This window comes from Acipenser ruthenus, chromosome 46 (genome assembly GCF_902713425.1).
Source record: "Acipenser ruthenus chromosome 46, fAciRut3.2 maternal haplotype, whole genome shotgun sequence".
Classification (NCBI taxonomy): Eukaryota; Metazoa; Chordata; class Actinopteri; order Acipenseriformes; family Acipenseridae; genus Acipenser; species Acipenser ruthenus.
The window spans coordinates 696,933-716,483 of record NC_081234.1 but is presented as its reverse complement, the minus strand read 5'-3'; the positions used below and the strand labels follow the sequence as shown (position 1 = coordinate 716,483).

General features: G+C 40.0%; 1 protein-coding gene across 1 annotated transcript; it reads right to left on the bottom strand.

The window, feature by feature from the left end:
* Nucleotides 1-1,915: 1,915 nt before the first annotated feature.
* On the bottom strand, nucleotides 1,916-19,145 carry LOC117397879 (MOB kinase activator 1A). The gene is made up of 6 exons (XM_059013717.1): nucleotides 18,896-19,145; nucleotides 15,374-15,540; nucleotides 13,131-13,224; nucleotides 9,957-10,090; nucleotides 6,075-6,238; nucleotides 1,916-5,390 (listed from the first exon to the last, which is right to left on the bottom strand). The coding sequence occupies exons 1-6, from the start codon at nucleotides 18,907-18,909 to the stop codon at nucleotides 5,313-5,315; spliced, it is 651 nt and encodes a 216-aa protein (XP_058869700.1). The 5' UTR covers nucleotides 18,910-19,145; the 3' UTR covers nucleotides 1,916-5,312.
* Between the last annotated feature and the right edge of the window lie 406 nt (nucleotides 19,146-19,551).

Here is a 19,551-nt window from a genome sequence, read left to right as displayed (position 1 = left end):
AAATAAATAAATAATGTGATATCTGTATAATGTGAAATAATGTATAATGTGATATCTTGTAACAATTGTAAGTCGCCCTGGGTAAGGGCGTCTGCTAAGAAATTATATATATATAAAAACTGAGGTTTGTTGAGTCACTGAAAACATGGCACATCTCGATCGCTGGTCTAATGTTTCAATCTTAGCTGCGTGCTTCTCAATACAAGGCACACACGTGGCAGCTGTTTCAGTAAATAATTGTAGGTAATAAGACACGGTTGGCAGTTCCTTAAAGTTAATTAAAAGGATATTTGAAAGTCATGTGTAAACTCGAGGTTCTGGATTGAATACAGCATGACTGCCCGGGAGAAATTACAAGCCTAGACTGGGAGCCCAAATGCAAACTAATAGCAAGATTTCATCAGCCAGCGTGTCATTCATAAGACATACCGCTAGGGGCGCTGCGCCCGATTCATCTCACCATACACAGAACAGAACCGAGTTCCATTCGAATATCGTTCTATCAGAAATAAAGACAGCGGTTCACTATACTTTACTGTATGTATCTGTAATGGTATGTATTATAGATGTTCGTGTATATTTATATAAACGTATTTTGCTTTTCGGAGCATAGTGAAAACCATCATCGTCACGGAGCTTGCCATTTTATTTCAGTATGTTTTTTACGCCCGGAAATTACACGTATATTAATATATTTAGGAGAGCCAGTGTAGACAGCTGTGTAGTTTAGTGGCACATCTCAATATAAAATACAATTTTACAAAAAACATCTGACACAGAAATACTTTCTACAGCAACCCGCATCTTTGATTCTTTTTAAACGGGTATAAATGAAGGTTAATTGTACCTACCTGGCTGCGGTTAGGTGTAATCTGCATGCTTGCTGGTGTGATATTTATTTTTGTTAAAAATATTTCCCAACATAAAACCAATGTCACCTTACAATAACTGATTTTGAGTTTCAGTATTTTAAAATAAAATATCAAACCGAACGAAATTTCAATGTACCGTTTGTAATTCAGTAATATGAGAGAATTGGTCAGGGGTCTGAATACTTTTGCAAGGCACTGTATTTATTATGTGGCAATAGCCCTTCAGGTACAAGGGACAGATGTCCCACATTTGAAATGATGCTAACGTTCTTATTTTTGCAATAAGGTGCATGAAACAGGGTTTACTAACAGGTTGGACCTGGTCATTCCTCCTCGTGATATTGAAGCGCTCAATTCCTTGTGCATCTGAAGGGGACAGACACATTTCTGCAACTATACCCTCCATGCTAGTTCCATTAAAAGGTGAAACTACTTCCAGAAATATTTTAAAGGCTAAATCCCCATCTTCTATACCCTTGTCCTTTATTTTGGAGGCACTGGAATTGATAGGAATGAACTGAAACCTCATAAACCCTTTCTCATGCATGGCACCCTCCTATGGAGGTCTGACAAGCAAATGCGTGACAAACGCTTACGAGGATGCCATTTTTTCCACCTCATATAAAAGCAATAGAAAAAAAAACATTTATTGTGGTCAAGACTACTCCCCCCCCCCCCCCCCCCCCCCCTGAGGTATGGTGAATATTTCATGCATGAAAGGGTTAATTACACGTACAGCACGGAGGTTTTGAACAGAAACATGGTATTTCAGTCAATGCAGAGATGCTAATTTGATAAGGCACGCGTTTCTGTGAACCAAATATGCATTTAATACAAAAGAGAACACGTTTAAACAAAGCGATTGACAAAGTGGAACAAGTCCTACAATCAGATTTAAAAACAAAAAGATATACAAACTTTTCAGAGTTTTTCAAGGCGTTAAAAGGGATGTTTAATAAGCAGATTGGTCCAAAATATTTCTCGTTTTGCCTCTATGTAAAATACTATATTCAATTTTAAAAACACACCACACCTTTAAAACATGCTGTAGTAAAACCTATTTATATATAAGCAGAAGGTGGTAATGGTCAATTTTGCTATTAACACAAGGAAAACAACGTGGTATTTAATAGTATTTAGAATGAAAAATGTAGGCAAACATATCTAGATCTAAACATACAAAAAAAAAAGAGGAGATCAAGTATATATATATATAAAAAATATTACAGCACAAGTGGGATTAAGATACATGATAGAATATCGAAACAAAAAAGTCTACATCACATGGTATAACCACAAAATTAAAAAGAACACGTTCTTTCAGCTATACTGCTGTCCCCTAAAAGAACCACCCACTCCCCAAAAAAATAAAATCAAAACAGTTTTGCAGTTCTATTTAAAATACAAATAATAAAATATAATGTGCAGCGCGTTTTACTGAATTGACCTAATCAGTGTCGACATTGTGGTGTCATGGATCATTGGCAAAATACGATTTTATGAAAAAAAAAAAATCACTTTTCATAAAACTGTATTCAGGTTGTAAAGGAAAAAGATAAAAAATGAAATTAAGGTTTATTCCAAGACACCCCTCCGTACTGCGGATTTTAGGATCATCAATTTGAACACAGATATGTACAGACACAAATTTACTAGCCATTCTAGTCATTTTTTTTGGAAGGGGGGGGGGGACAGCTAAACTCAAATTGTGGCAACGCTTTATTTCAAGTGATACTAAAGTATTTCATTAATATGAAATTAACCACTTGCCAAAGTTTAGTTAACAGTAAACACTCAATAGAGATGCCATTGGAGCTCATATTTCAGAAGTATCTTGAGTATGTTTTTGAGACTTGGTAGTTTCCTGCTCCAGTAAGAGGACATTCTAAGACTGGTACGCAGCGTTAGCGCGATTATTCTATAAGCTATCCACACTAGCTAAATAACGCGCATTTAAACCACACGATTTCCATTCACAATCACGTTTTCAAACTGTGATGATCGTGTGTATAGGGCATTAGTGGCTTTACATAGCAGTCTGTGTATGTCGTTTTATTTAATGCAGCAGGAAACACACATATGAAATATGAGCTGCAATGACAGTAACGATACACACACACACACACGGCAGATCTACTGACAGTTTATTAACAAACGGTCAACTATAAATACCTATTTCTGTCACTCAAAATGTGAAATGCTTTTATAACCAGGACTGCGGCAGATGACGTCGCAACGAAGTCTTTTGACAATTTCAATAGTTTTTAAAACACAGATATAACACACCGACAGGAGAGTTTATTTGTATATATAACTCTCCGTAATTTCACAAATTTGTCTATTATTTCTGATACGCTCTATTAAAAATAAAAAAAAAAACTAAATAAAATACTAATACACATATAGCATCCCTGCTCGGAGCTTGGGTTGCATTAATATTCATTTATAAAAAATAAACACACCCCTAACCCTACACCATGTCTTTTTTTTTTTTTTTTTTTCAAGTATCAATTTTTTTTCACTTTTTTGCCATGTAGAATAGTTCATACAGCTATGGGTTTTGAAATTAGCTTTAAAATGATAAAATCAATACATACACATACAGTACACCCTCGCAATAACGAACCTGTCGGGGTCCAAGCCTTTTGTTTGTTATATCGAGGTGTTTGTTATAGCGAAAGGACAATCAAAACGAACGATACACTGTTGGTGTAAGTTAATGAGATGAGATTGTGAATACAAGTAGAATTGCATGTACCTGTTCGTTTCATGTATGCAGTATTCTGCCTTTGCTTTATCCTATTCGCTAAAGAATTAAAACGCAGTACAAAAAGCAAAAATCCCGAAATGAAGCGAAACTTTTATTCAAAATCAACCGGACGTGAATCGTTTCAAAGTGTACCAAGTCTTAGAAATCGCAAACTAAGCTTTTATTCAGAATCAACCTGGCAACAAAAGTTTGACATGAGAAGTTAATCGGATCTGTTTTTATTTTTATTTTTCTTTAATCAATTTTGCTTTGCCGCATGGTTGACGAACAAGCCAAAAAAACAGAGTGCTGTTTGAAAGCCTACATTCACGGGTCTACTGTACATATACTGGAAATCCTGGCCTGTGATTGGTTAAACCCTCATCATAGGAGGAAAAGCAGATTGAACTATTGCCCTGACATCCTTACACCACCGGTCAAGAGTCGAGATCTGTCATGCGATTGGTTCACATCCCTGTCGGCCCCGCCCCTTTTCAAAGGAACGCCTCTCTCCCCTGCACTCTTCACAAGAGAAACTGGCTGAACACCGATTCTGTGATTTAACAGAACATGAATAACAAAACATACTACAAAAGAAATATGCTCCAAACACTCAAACGATGATTGAAAACGTCACTGTCACGGTTTTCTGACAAACAAACACGACGGGCAGGATATGAACTGGATTACGCAGCAGTCAGCAAACCAGACAGACGCGGAGAAAAACTTAGCTAAGTATACGGTATGAACTTCAGAAACATTTGGTTATTTATTTATTTACTTATGCTGTATTTAAACAAAACCTAGAAAGTTGTATTTACTATCCAACCTTGCCTCACTTATTTTTTTGACTGACTCATCATATATTACATATGAACTGCAGACTCAGCCATAGTGGAAAATTAAAAGCCCCTCGGGAAGACTACTGTTACCTCCAGGGTGCAATTATAGCCCCTGTCGGTAACAATAGTCTTCCCTCGGGTCAATTATTTTCTACTATAGCCCTCCTCTCCACTCCATACACACGTTTATAAAAATAAAGCATTTTATTTTAAAAGACTGCACTGCCATGTTATTTAAACCAGAAACCCTGCATGTATTAAAACAAACCCCCCTCCAGACAGATACTAGCTTTCTGAATGCTAGTTGCAGTACTGCATCCGATACAATGCAGCCATAGCTACTACATTAGCACGAGTCTGCACTGACTCATCAGTGAAAACATTGTGTTCCAAATTAAAATTAAAAAAACGCAAGCAATCGATTTATTCTTTGACCGAAGTAATTACATGTCGCTTGTTTTGCAACTTTTTTTCATTCTGTACGATTTCACACTTTTGAAAATGAATAAACTGACGGTTGGTAAAATAGAGCGTGGAGAAGAGCAGGTCTGTTATAAAACCTTGGCTTTGATATAGTTTACTTTCCTTTTTTAATTACATTTTCTTTTTTTAAAAAGAGTAAAACTGCGTACGGCTCTAGTTCGGTGAGAAGAGGGCCGCCACCCGCCCCCCCCCCCCCCCCAAGAAAAAAAAAAATGCAAGCCACTCTGGCCTCCATTATGTGCACATCCAGTAAAGATGAAGTTTAGTATAAATTGTTTTTTTTTGTTTGTTTGTTTTTTCTTTAGATTAAGCTTCTGCAACAGAACCCAGGCTGTACTGTAGGTAGGATGCTGAATCTGGGAGCGTCTATCTGTCCTTCGAGCCCAGTTTCTCAATCAGGTCCTGGAGGGGTGCCAGTTCTCTGCGATCAATCAGGTTGAACTCCTGTTAAATAAACCAACCAGTTAATAAAACCAGATGACATTACAGACAACACGAGTAGCTCAGGGATGGGAATAAGACTCCTACTGCACAGCAGTTTCACCCAGTCCAGGTTTTACTACCAGCTTGATTAGCCACAGTGTGTATAGGTAACAAGTTCAGGTGCGTCTTACTAAGCTCATAGTAAAAACAGGAATTGATCAACCTGCTGTGCAATGGGAGTCTTATTGCCATCCTTGTAGTTTTTGGCTGTAATGGAAGTTTATGGGCCACACTGGTCCTCAATCTCTACTCATTCCTAAAAAATGCAGTTCCCCAAAAACGTCCTCTCTTTTGTTCTCCTTGAAAAGATGCAAAAGGATTGCGTTTAACACCAGGGATGGAAATAAGACTCCCGTTGCATCGCAGTTTGATCCATTCCTGGTTTCTCTAGGAGTTGAATAAGACACACTGTGGCTAATCAAGCTCTAACTAAAACTTGGAACGGGTGAAACTGCTAAGCAATAGGAGTCTTATTCCCATCACTGGAACTTTCAGTATTGTGTTGAGGACTTTCTCTGTACATTAAGGAATTACGTTTTACAAAAAGACAAGCTTCCAGGATTTCCTGGTCCCCAGCTCAAGAACCCCTGCTCTAGCAGGTAGTGTCGGGCGTGTGCGTGCGAGCGAGCGTGTGCGTGTGCGCACCTGAACGAAGAAGATGAAGTGTTTGAAGGACGTGTTGAGGTGCGCCTCCTCTTGCAGCTGCATGACAGAGTCGAAGTGCTGGTGGTAGATGTGGGCGTAGACTCGGAACAGACGCTTCAGGATTGTCTTTGCCACGGACATGAAGTTCTTGGGAAACGGCACGCCTGAACGAGAGAGAGAGAGAGAGCGCAAGAGAGACAGACAGTGCACAAAAGAGAGAGAGAGAGGAGGGAGAGAGCGAGAGAGACAGAGACAGTGCACAAAAGACAGAGAGAGAGAGAGGAGGGAGAGAGACAGAGGGAGAGGGAGAGGGAGAGAGAGAGAGAGCGACACAGGTTAGGTGCATGATAGCTAAGGCTGCAACAGAATAACCAGCCCACAACTTGAAAACACTACATTTAAAATACATAACTTTACAATAAAGCCTAGAGACTGTGGCATCGCTTTATTTCAAGTGGCACAAACAAGTACTTAAATTAATATGAAATTTACTAGGGCTGTGTTCGAAGGTTTGTTCGCTAGCCAGGAATTCAAAGGTAGTTTTAAACCGTCGAAGGTGGCATTCATTGTTTTTCTCTGTTAATAGAAACCGTTTGACAATGTGTGAATACTATAAATCACATGTTAAATCTCACTCGCATGCAAAAATTGGACTTTTGGATTTGTATAATGCATGTTACATAAACAAAAGTTGTTGTATTAAAATCCGCTACCAAATCATTATACGCAGCAACTCTATATGGTGCCGCTGCCGTGCATGGAGCAGGGTACAGTATCCAAAGCACTGAGGGGGTTCCTATAGGGTTTGTAAAGCTTCAGTAAAATATGTACTGAATACCTCATGTTCAAGTACTAATAATTTTAATTTTGAAAACTGAGCACCGTCCGCCCCTCCCCGCTCCAGCTCGCGTTATCCAGAGGCAAACCTTTCATTTCTTCATTCGCCATCTCGACAGCACAGCGTTGTACAGCGTAAGCTGTACTGAAAGATTAATCTCCAAACTCCCTCTGCTGTTTTGAAAAAAAAAAAAAAAAAGTTGCATGCAAACTGTGCAAGCGTCTGTTGATGTGGAGGCACGACCAATCTCCGGGGTCACGAGACATGCGTAAGTTCATATTATTAATATTTTTTGTAGCAGTAAAATGTGACATAACCTGCTTGGAATGGTAACTGTTAAATAACATTTTGTTTCACTGAAGTCGGCTGCAGTTGGTGCTTACTGTACATATCGCAAGCAGCATCAACTACGTGTAAAATAAACAACGTGTATTTTTATTGAAATTATAAAAACATGATTTACTGTTTTAATTAACGTATTTTTAAACTACATATGAATATTGTATTCCATTTATATGGATTACCTGTAAAATAGGATTTTCAATCCAATATCAGCAAGTAGCTATGGTGACTAGTCAATTATGCAAATGCATTGAAGGGTCAAACCTTCCTTCGGTAATGTGTTCCCAACCTTCAAAGGTCAAAACGTACCCTTCGTTGCAGCCCTACAATTTACCATTTGCCCCCCCAAGTTTAGTTACACATTAATAGGCAGTCAATAGATACGCCATGCATGTGTGCGTCTATCATTAGACTGCTATTGGAGCTCATGTTTCATAAGTATGCTGAGTGTGTGTTTTGAGACTTGGTAGTTTCCTGCTCTAGTAAAAAAAAAAAAAAAAAAAAAAAAAAAAGGGAAGGACTGGTATCTAAAGACACCAATTCCCCATTCACACGAAGACTGGTACGCAGCGTTAGCAGCGATATCTATAAGATATCCACACTAGCTAAATAATGTGCATTTAAACCACACGATTGCCATTCCCAGTCACGTTTTCAAACTGTGATGATCGTGTGAATAGGGTATCCGTGGTTTTACATACCAGTCTTTGTGTGTCTTATTTACTGGAGCAGGAAGCTGCCAAGTCTCCCTTCCATCTTGGAGAGGAACTGGATGTAACAGACCCGAAGTCTGTGGCTGGGCTGCGGCAGCGGCAACCACTTTGTATAGACGGGGATGATGAGACACAGCTGCCAGCGAGTGATGGGTGTATCACCGATTCAAAGGGTGAAGCACGGAGCAAACAAGGCAGGGCTCTAGTTATTTCATATTTTTTCAAGGTCTTTTACAGTTGATGACTTCAAAAGCAAACTGGAATCAAGGTACACTACCTATGAAACATTTTGAGGCCTGGAGAGAAGTGTTAAATATATCCAATTAATAATTAAGGAGCCCGCTCCATCTCCACCCTCGCCCCGCAGTGGTGGAATGACCTTTTATTATTATTATTTATTTCTTAGCAGACGCCCTTATCCAGGGCGACTTACAATTGTTACAAGATATCACATTATACATTATTTCACATTATACAGATATCACATTATTTTTACATACAATTACCCATTTATACAGTTGGGTTTTTACTGGAGCAATCTAGGTAAAGTACCTTGCTCAAGGGTACAACAGCAGTGTCCCCCACTGGGGATTGAACCCACAACCCTCTGGTCAAGAGTCCAGAGCCCTAACCACTACTCCACACTGCTGCCCATCCTACAGATGTCAGGACTGCCCAGTCCCTGACCACCTTCCGACGCCTCCTCAAGACTCACCTCTTCAGACAGCACCCTTAGAACTCCTCTTTTCCCTCTGGACACTATCACTCTTCCTTAAATGCGCTTTACTTGCTCTTATCTGCTCCCTATTTTACTACATTTAATCCTGTACTTTAGAGTACTGTAATCTGTCACAAGTGTTATTTAATCTGTAGTATTTTGTATTTAATTATATCCTGATGTAACTATCACTGACACTGTTATCTGCTCCGTTATTGAATCATATTTTGTCATATACTTGTATTTGCTAGAACCGAAGTCATTGTATTTTATCTTGCTCTTAATTGTATTAATACTTGTACTGTGATTCTTGAAATGTATTTTTGTTTATGACTGTAAGTCGCCCTGGATAAGGGCGTCTGCTAAGAAATAAATAATAATAATTGAGAGCTTGGGTGGAACGAAAGCCAGAAGACACTGCGGCCCTCCAGGACCCCTGATAGTTTGACACCCCTGATAGAAGCGGACCTGTGCTGGGGAAGGAGAGGACAGCAGCCACGACAGTAAATAATCGTGCAAGCATGGAAATTAAACGACTCCGGAAACCGAAAAAGAAAGGGGCTGCGGAAGAACCGGAGGGGGAGCACACTCTGGAGAGGAAGGGCTCCCTGGAGAGGAAGGGCTCCCTGGCCCCTGCAGCTCAGCTCTTCGGATGATTTTGTTTGAACAGTTCTCTTTATTTACTGGTTGTGTTTGTTTACTTTTGTTCTGGGTCATTGAACTGCTGGAAATACGTAAAACTAAGACCCCACCCTTTAATAAATCACTTTGTTTGGAGCCGCACCTGGACTGTATTGTTTGGTTTCTGCATTATTTCTGCGGCCCCTTTCGGTATCACCCACAGCAAGCAAAGCAGCAGAAACGCTACCAGCCGAAATGTCTGTCTACTTGACTATGACCCATATAGAGATTTATACTTGTTTCTACCAATTAAAAACTCACTATTTTAATAATCATCATCATCATCATCATCAGTCTGCCCGGCTATCTGAAGAAGGCTGAAGCCAAAATGTAGCTAATTAATAAAAAAAAAAAGTTTGCTTTTGATTTATCAATTACTTATCTTCTTCATTAGATAGATAAACAGACAGACAGAGATAGAGAGAGCACAAAAGTAGTGGTCAGTCTCAAAACGGTCTGCTTGCGAGCGGCCAGGGCTGAATGCCTGGCAGGGGCGTGGAGGTCAGGGCTGAGATGGAGCACTGCCAGGAGCGGGCTCCCTGCTCCCAGCTGTTCCCCGGATCCCCGGGCGGTCTCCGCAGTGCACTCACCGATCTTGGATGGGAAGAGGGTCTCGTCGTCCAGCTGGTCTTGAACCCAGGTCATCAGGTAGTCGATGTACTTGGGGGCCGAGCACTTGATGGGTTTCTTAATGTTGGTGCCGTCGGCCCAGTGATACTCGTACCTAGTGCAGAGGAGGGAGGGAGGGAGGGAGCGAGGAACAAGGAATGCCAGGTACAGCAGGAGGGGGAAAAAAAAGGATGTGTATCGCAGTTAAATATTAAAACGGTTTTAATTGCAAACTGTAATGCGGTACAAAACACTGCAAAATCAATGTTTTTTTTTTTCTTCTTGAAAACACCATAGTGTAGTCCTGAAAAAAATACTAGAATAAATCAAGTTGTGGTTCATGTCATTAATATTACTATCAAAACCAGAAAAGAACAAATAATGTGGCAGAAAAAAACATTTCAGTTATCGGAGAGCTGTATTGAGGGATGGAGTCAATTCCTGATTTTCAATTCCATTTCCAATTCCTTAAAATCAATCGCCAATTCCTTCAAAGGGATTGAAATAGGAATTAGTATTTTAGAGACATAATTGTGATTGTTCAACTGCTTTCATTTGAAGCCAGTTTAATTGACAATCAGTGACTTCAATTTAAAGTCATGTGTTGCCACGGTGAGAAGCTCATTGTAACAGAATACTGCGGATTGCAATTTTGATCAACGATGTGCTGGAATTGATTAAAAGGGAATGGGAACTAGCGGAATTAGCAATTGATTTAAAAAAAAAAAAAAAGAATTGGAAATGGAATTGACCAACAGGAATTGATCCCAACCCAAGCTGAACTATTAATTTTAAACAAGAAACAAGGACAGGTTATCTAAAGAAAACAGTTGAATTATTCATTGTTTTTATAATAATAAAAATAAAAAAATATAGTCATACACCTCTTCAAATACAAACCCGCACGCCCCCTCTTCTCTCAACAAGTACGGTATAAAGCCAACACAATGAGCAACACATTATTTGACACCCCCCTCCCCCCTCCCCTGTAGAACTGGAGGCTGATCACAGGAAGTCGCAAAAGTGTTTTTCCTCTAGATAGGCTTAAAATAGAGGAGAGCTTTCAGGACGGGGGACACAGGGCAGAACAATGCAAGACACTCCCTAAACACATGCAGACCCGCGGCAACACATCCTGAAGAGCCTGTACTGCAGTTGCAAATCGCAATAAAAACAGTAAAAATAATTAAACAAACAGATGAACAAGGAGTCTGTTTCAAAGCTCTTTTCAAAATGTCCGCTCTAGTGCACTGGCGTTTGAGATCTGTCCTCTAAATCACTGCAGGAAGAGCGATAAATAAAAATAATAACATAACTCTGGCTTTTCAGTTCCATACCATGGATCGTTTGTGTTACCTTTGTGACAATGTGGGCAATAATCCTGACGCTATCAGAGCACTAGAGCAGACATTTTGAAAAGAGCTTTGAAACAGACTTTAAAAGTTAGAAGTGTAAAAAGTTGTCAGGAAGGTAACAATGAAAAGAAATGACAGTTTTCAAACTAGGGGTACGCGATCTCTCCTCAGGGGGGGTACCCTAGAAAAATCCTGTAATGGCTGACAACGCTTTTTGTTTTTTTAACAACATTGTAGTACTTTGCAATCGTATTAACAATGTTGAACCTCCTTGCAAATTAAACTACATGCGTACTGGTGTACGTTTCCTTTCTGTTGGGCGAGGTTAACTCGATAAACATGCAGTCGGCTGCTGACAGTGCGTTGAGCACACATGGCTAATTTACATATTTAAATAGCAGGGCAGTGGTTCTGCAGTCTAGTATTTATCAGGTAAGTTTACTTTCTGGAGTTTAAATGTTCAGTGTTAGAAGTTTAATCAGTTCAGTGTTTTATCTAAGTTGATGTTTTTATATAACAGTATTACCGAGTTGAGCAGGCAGCCCTGCTTAGACAGTGAAATCACTCGTTCTGGGCTGCAGCGACACATGCTTGCGTGTGCTTTTTTTCATTATTAATTAATTCGTTGAAGAAATCCATTGTCGTGCAAGTGCATTACCCTACGCCTCCACACCGGTAAGTACTAATGAATTAAAAAGCACGATATTATTATTATTACAAAAATGGAATTCCCCCCCCCCCCAATCTGTTTTCTCTCTACACTTCTGCATTTGTCGGAAGAAACGCATGACTTTTGTTGAGAATGGCTTTTTAATTTTGTTTTAAATAGGAACCTTAGTTTTGTTTCTCAAAAGCATAACCTGTTTTGGACTCTTAATTTGGACTCGTTTCGGCATAGTTTTTGGAGTCTGGATTTTGAAATAATTTTACATAGCATTTTTAGTTGGTCGTTAATTTTATTTCGTTCGTTTTTAACAGCTGTTTTCCATTTGCAGTACTTGGCTGAACTCTAGCCCTTTTTTGTCTTCTGAGCTTAAAGCTTTTTATAACTTAAAATCCTATTGGTTCATTTTTAAATACAGATTTATATACCCTCTGTGTATGACGTTTCCTTTCAATTTTCACAGGTCTGGCAAACAATCCAAACCGGCTTTGCAACTTAATTTCCTTCTTTACCTGAAATTGCTTGAACAAAACCTACAGCCAGCATCCCATTGCCCTGATAAGCCACAGATAGATTTTATTAGAGCATTCTACAGCACTGGAGGGAAAATCTCACTGGATTCCAGCAACCAACAATACGTGGGCCTCCCAGGATAGCCCCCAATCCAGGAGCATTCCCTGGTACTGTAAAATGCTCTAAATAACGCCATGCCATGTGCAGCTTACCAGGTTACATGGGTCGATCGAATCAACCCCCAAGTAGAATGTAATGAGACACTAATGTCATGACACAATAAGTATCACGATATGCAGGTCGCAATACAATATGCAGCACAATAAATGCGATGGTCGAGATGAGCTACTTGTAGGACACACAAGATCAAACGATCATTTAATGACTGTTAAAAGACAAATAACTAATTCTGGAAGAGTAGGTGTTCATACCAACTATAAAACCTTCATTCAGAAACAACCTGGTGAACTGCAAGGAGCTGCGTTATTGTGCTTTCGATCTTGTATCACAATACAAACCACACACACACACAAGAAAGCATCACAGTACACAGTGAATCATTACGCACTCCTACTCCCCCCACCCCCCTGCAGTTCACAGCAGTTACCCCCGCAGCTGCTCACCTGGGCCCTGCTGACATCACAGAGCAGCTGATCTCAGTACAGAACTCCGTGATGGTCCCGTACAGCATGTTGATCTGGTTGAAGAAATCCACAGCTGCAACACAGAGACGGCAAGAGAGAGGTGGTCACTCGCTGCGCGCGTTTCCACAGAGAATATCCAGTTTAGGGGATTAAACTAACCAAATGAAAATAAATCTCAACCCTTTACCGCCCTGGGTATGTTCCCATACTTATTTAATGCAAATGTCAAATATATTGGAGACTGGGCAGCAAAGGGTTAGGTCTGAGAGCTGCTTTGAGTTTGTAACGCATCTTTATCTGCTACAGGAACCATGACGTATGTAGTTTCTTGCTACTCTATCAACAGTCTAAAAAATAATCATGTTTTCAAATATTCCATTGCAGTGGTAGAAATAAGACTCCCGTTGCACAGCAGTTTGATCCATTCCTGGTTTTAATCAGTTTAATCAGACACACCTGAGCTTGTTATCTATACACTGTGGCTAATCAAGCTTGTAGTAAAAACTAGAATAGATTAATTTGCTATGCAAAAGGAGTCTTACTCCCACCCCTGCATTGGATTGTAAAGAGAGTTCCTAAAATCCAGTTCCTTTATTCCACAAATAGCACGTGCTTTCACTGCTAATATTCTGCAAGTGTCAAGTGATCACTAGAGAAGGGGCGATGTCAGCACTAATTTATTTTCCTCTTTCAGAAAAACATGAACCAGGAGTGTGATAGCTACAATCTTAGTAGCTTAACCAAAACCCCTGTCTTTTATAGAGGGGCATGCTAAACAGAAATCAGACCAAAAAAAGCAAGCAGGGCTTGAAACTCACACACTAGCCCTGCACCTAGTCCTGGGTTTCAGAATTTCCCTTGTTTAGGTATAATATATATATATATATATATATATATATATATATATATATATATATATTATATATATATATTAATGATCAGGAGTTTGATATTAAATAAACTGCTCCCTTCTCTGTACAGTAGCTGCATGAACAATTTCTAATGCTCAACCCACAGATTCAGGGGAGACGTATTCATTCTGTGATGAGAAGCGAGATCCATTGAGAGCACATTTACCAGGGGCCCGATTGTTTAAAAGAGATATACTTCAGGTGTAGTTTCATGAGATGCACAGACTCATGGTCCGCGTGTTCACTGTGAATCAGAGAAGATTTCTGGAGCTGCTCATTGAGAACACCGGGCTGTTGGGCAGAACAAGAGGCACATATTCCAGAAAAGGAAGCTGGAACAGATCCAGGGATGGAAATAAGACCCCCAATCCATAGCAGTTTAATCCACTCCTGGTTTTACTACAAGTTAAATAAGACACACCTAGGCTTGTTGCCTATGCACTGGGGCTAATCAAGCTTGTAGTAAAACCTGGAATGGGTGACAGTGCTATGCAAGAGGAGTCTTATTTACATCCGAGTTGTTCGGATCTGCCCGGTCTCATGACTTTAAAAAAAGGGAGTTCTGAACCCCAGGACTGGGTGCAGCAGCAGCAGCAGCAGCAGGGCTAGTGTGAGTTTCTAACCCTGCTCAAACTCTTGGCTCTTGCTCATTTCAATATTAATAATAATACACTTCACTGAGGGGAGTTCTGAACCCCAGGACTGGGTGCAGCAGCAGTAGCAGAGCTAGTGTGAGTTTCTAACCCTGCTCAAACTCCTGATCATTTCAATAGTTGACGTCACTGAGAGGAGTTCTGAACCCCAGGACTGGGTGCAGCAGCAGTAGCAGAGCTAATGCGAGTTTCTAACCCTGCTCAAACTCCTGATCATTTCAATAGTTGACGTCACTGAGAGGAGTTCTGAACCCCAGGGCTGGGTGCAGCAGCAGTAGCAGGGCTAATGCGAGTTTCTAACCCTGCTCAAACTCTTGGCTCTTGCTCATTTCAATATTAATAATAATACACTTCACTGAGAGGAGTTCTGAACCCCAGGGCTGGGTGCAGCAGCAGTAGGGCTAATGCGGGTTTCTAACCCTGCTCAAACTCCTGATCATTTCAATAGTTGACTTCACTGAGAGGAGTTCTGAACCCCAGGACTGCGTGCAGCAGCAGTAGCAGGGCTAATGCGAGTTTCTAACCCTGCTCAAACTCCTGATCATTTCAATAGTTGACTTCACTGAGAGGAGTTCTGAACCCCAGGACTGCGAGCAGCAGCAGGGTCAAGTGGTGCGAGTTTCAAGCGATACGGTGGTTGAGGTTTTGTTTGACTGACTGTTGACTGCGATCCACTCATTGAGGTCCTCTCCCTCCGGCAGCACGACAGCCTGCCTCAGATTCCCGCTGCCCAGCGTCGCCTCCGCATGCTTCAGCAGCTCGTACTGGTGGGAGCCTTCAGGAATGTTCTTCTTCGGCTTGAAGGTCTTTGAAGAGCGATTGCCACTGAAAAATTAATGAAAACAAATAAGGAGGCTTGCTGGTCCAGTGGTTGAAGAAAAGGGCTCGATACCAGGAGGTTCCAGGTTCAATCCCAGCCACTGACTCACTGCCTGTGACCCTGAGCAAGTCACTGAACCTCCTTGTGCTCAGTCCTTCGGACGAGATGTAAAACAAACGAGGTCCTATTGGAAGTGACTCTGCAGCAGCGGCAGCAGTTGTGATGCATAGTTCACCCCCTAGTCTGTGTAAGTCACTCTGGATAAAAGCATCTGCTAAAATGACTAAATAACAATAATAAAACGTCAAGATGAGGATATCATTAGAAATGCTAAACGAAGGGGCTCCCGAGTGGCGCATCCAGTAAAGATGCTCCACATGCCGTGACTTTGGAGAAATTTCATACAGAGGAACGTCGACCGGTTCATTTTTTTTGCAAACGGAAAATGAAACAACGAGAAAGAACTTGGAAGAATGTGTTTTTTTTTTTCTCAAAAGTAGTAAAAAAATAAATAAATAAATAAATAAAGGTCAGCCAGGGTGTTCTCGGCTCACCGCGCACCAGCGCCCCCTGTAGTCTGGCCGGGCGCCTGCGGGCTTGCCTGCAAGCTGCGTTGTCCTCCGACGATGTAGCTCCGAGGCGGCTGCATGGTGAGTCCGCAGTGTGAAAAAAAAAGCGGCTGGCTGACGGCACACGCTTCGGAGGACAGCGTGTGTTCGTCTTCGCCCTCCCGAGTCAGCGCAGGGGTGGTAGCGGTGAGCTGAGCATAATAAAATAATTGGCCATTCCAAACCGGGAGAAAATAATAAAAATAATTGGCAACGACTAAAATAAAAAACAAAAACAGAAATGCTTGAACGAGACTTCTAGTCACTGAATTTAACTTTCTTTTCGTGTTTCTACTGAGTGTTTAATGGTTACGATTGCTGATATAATTAGAAATGATTTGGATTATCCGTCCCCAACGACAGCTCTTCTCTATCTGAACTGAAGCCCATCTGGTGGAACTAAGTTTCTGTGGTTTCCTGCAAGTCTTCTAAATTCAACACTAGTGTTTAACAGTCATTATTATTATTTATTTCTTAGCAGACGCCCTTATCCAGGGCGACTTACAATTGTTACAAGATATCACATTATTTTTACATACAATTACCCCATTTATGCAGTTGGGTTTTTATTGGAACAATCTAGGTAAAGTACCTTGCTCAAGGGTACAGCAGCAGTGTCCCCTACCAGGGATTGAACCCACGACCCTCCGGTCAAGAGTCCAGAGCCCTAACCACTACTCTACACTGCTGCCGCAGCAGCAGGGCCAAGAATAAGGGTGACCGTTTAAAACAACAGTTATATTTATTCTCTACATTCCAAGGTTTGTTTTTACAAAGAGAAGGAGATGCGATACCTTTTATTGGACTAACTAAACAATAATTAATCACAAGCTTTCAAAACCTTTTGAAGAAAGTTTCAAGTGTTTGTTTTGAAAGATTTGCCACGTTAATCGAGGTAGCAGAATTAGAGATGTGATACCGTTAATACGATTAACTAAAATACAAACACTCGCTTTCAATTTCATTTTGAGAAGTGTTCAGGCTTTCTAGATAGAGTTCATCTGGGGTTTTCTGTTTTATTTACTGTCTAAAGTGTGAATTGTTTTTTCTAGTATTTTCTTTTCTGGAGATTTCATGCATTGAGGCATTCAGAGAACTGCTCCAATCAAATAGCAGCAAAGATGAGATATTAGTGGCAGGGCAGCAGTGTGGCGTAGTGGTTAGGGCTCTGGACTCATGACTCGGAGGGTCGTGGGTTCAATCCCAGGTGGGGGACACTGCTGCTGTGCCCTTGAGCAAGGTTACCTAGATTGCTCCAGTAAAAACTGTATAAATGGGTAATTGTATGTAAAAATAATGCGTAAAAAATAATGTAATTGTATGTAAAAATAATGCGATATCTTGTAATAATTGTCGCGCTGAATAAGGGCGTCTGCTAAGAAATAATAGTGCCCTCCCTGTCCTCTATTGAAACAATAATGCAGAAAACTGCACCATGAGCCAGAGCCACATGGGACTGAATGACTTCAACCCTGTCAAAAAAAATTCTAGTCTGTACATGTAAGACTAGCAAGCAAATGCGTGATGACCTCATATGAGGATTCCCCACCCACCATATAAAACAATGGAAAAAATGAACACAATTCAATGAAAAATATATTAGCTGTCCAAAACCATTTTTTTCAACTATATATTATTTTTTTTATTTATTTAATATGCTTGAAAGGGTTAAAGATAAACTTACCTTAATACACTTACGGTTATTTCTGTAATATTTGCATATTAACCCTATTTAAAATGTTTATATTTAATAAGTCATCTATTACTTTACCAGTCAACCACTTCCAAAGGCTGATTAACAAAGGTTTGGCTAACCTCGTGTGTGTACCCGACTAAGAGAAGTTTATTTTGTTTAAATTAAAAACTAGCAAAAAAACTTAAAAATGTAATATGATGGCAGAAGTTCAGACGCAAGACTGACAGTTTAATTTAGATTTCCTCGGAGATGTCGCGTGTCACACTGATCCAAACAACCCGGCAACATTCAGCAATGGGTGGTTATGAGAGGCAGTCAGGTTTGTTTTTGTTTTTTTAAGGTTAGGAATCAAACTAAAATGTTCTGTTCCCTCTCTAACGACAACGTTTAAAAGATAAACACCGGGTACTTTTGTAAGTTAACCTAAACATGCAAGAAAATATCAATTAAAATAAATAGTTATTTCGTGTTTATAATTTTTCTGGTGTGTGTGTGTGTGTCGACTACGTCATTGGGGTTAAAGGTTACATTTAAAGGGGTTTTTTTATGTTTTAAAAAATCGGTGTTTTTTTTTTCTTTAATAAAATACATGACGTCACACCAGCAGTGGGAGTTTTTCCAGCAGACTTTATTATCAATCTACCACCACAGTTCCCTTTTTAATTATCCCCCCCACTTAGTTTTTTACTTATAATAAGTTTGTGGTTTTTGTTTTTCCCGTAACACAGATGAAACAACACCGCGTGTAACATTTTAAACCCCAAAACGTCCGTCATGCCCGAAAAGCGTGCAGATCGGGCTTTAGTAAGACGAAAAGAAAAAGTCAAAGTTGATTTTAAACGCCATTACAACTTATACAGGACGTGGTATACGAAAGAGCTGCCTTTTCAAAATTGTTTTAAAAATATGATACCCAACACAGTGCACCCGTGTCCCTGACGTGTTTTATAGAAAGAATGCGTCTCTATAAATTAAAAAGGAATCTGAAAATCTACTTATTGGATAAAATTGATACACTGTGAACAGGAAGACCGGATCGTTACATTGCATACTTACAACAGGAAACTCATTGCTCCTCCGAAATCGAATTGGAAGAAAAACAAAATCGCTTCAATTGAAGACAAAAGTAACTTTTAAATTAAAAAAAAAAAAAACAAACAGGTAAAACGTTATCAATGAGCTACAGGTACGGGGAAACAACAAAAAAGAGGGTATTGTTTTGGTAATTAATCAAACTAAACTATTTCCAACCCGCAGCGAAACGAACAGCGAGTGCCTCACTCCGTGTTATCGCGAGGGTTGGGTTTAGTAAAGGTGCAGTTTTTTTTTGAAGGCTTTCAAGTTTTAGGGGACTAGCGCCCCCTTTTGGACAGAGACGGAGTCACGTACAGGTACTCACGAAGCTTTGATACAGATTATACTGTACTGTCAATTAATTGAATTTAATTTAATTTAAATGTCATTAAAACACATAGACGGGGGTTTTGACAAATAAATAAATAAATAAATAAAATTAAACACCTGCCTTATCACTGTCAATGGGGCAAAAACCATTGATTCAACATGAATAGACGGTCCCTTGAGAAATACTATTAATCTATGCAGTTTTTTAAAAATATCTAAGAACATAAGAACATAAGAAAGTTTACAAACGAGAGGAGGCCATTCGGCCCATCTTGCTCGTTTGGTTGTTAGTAGCTTATTGATCCCAG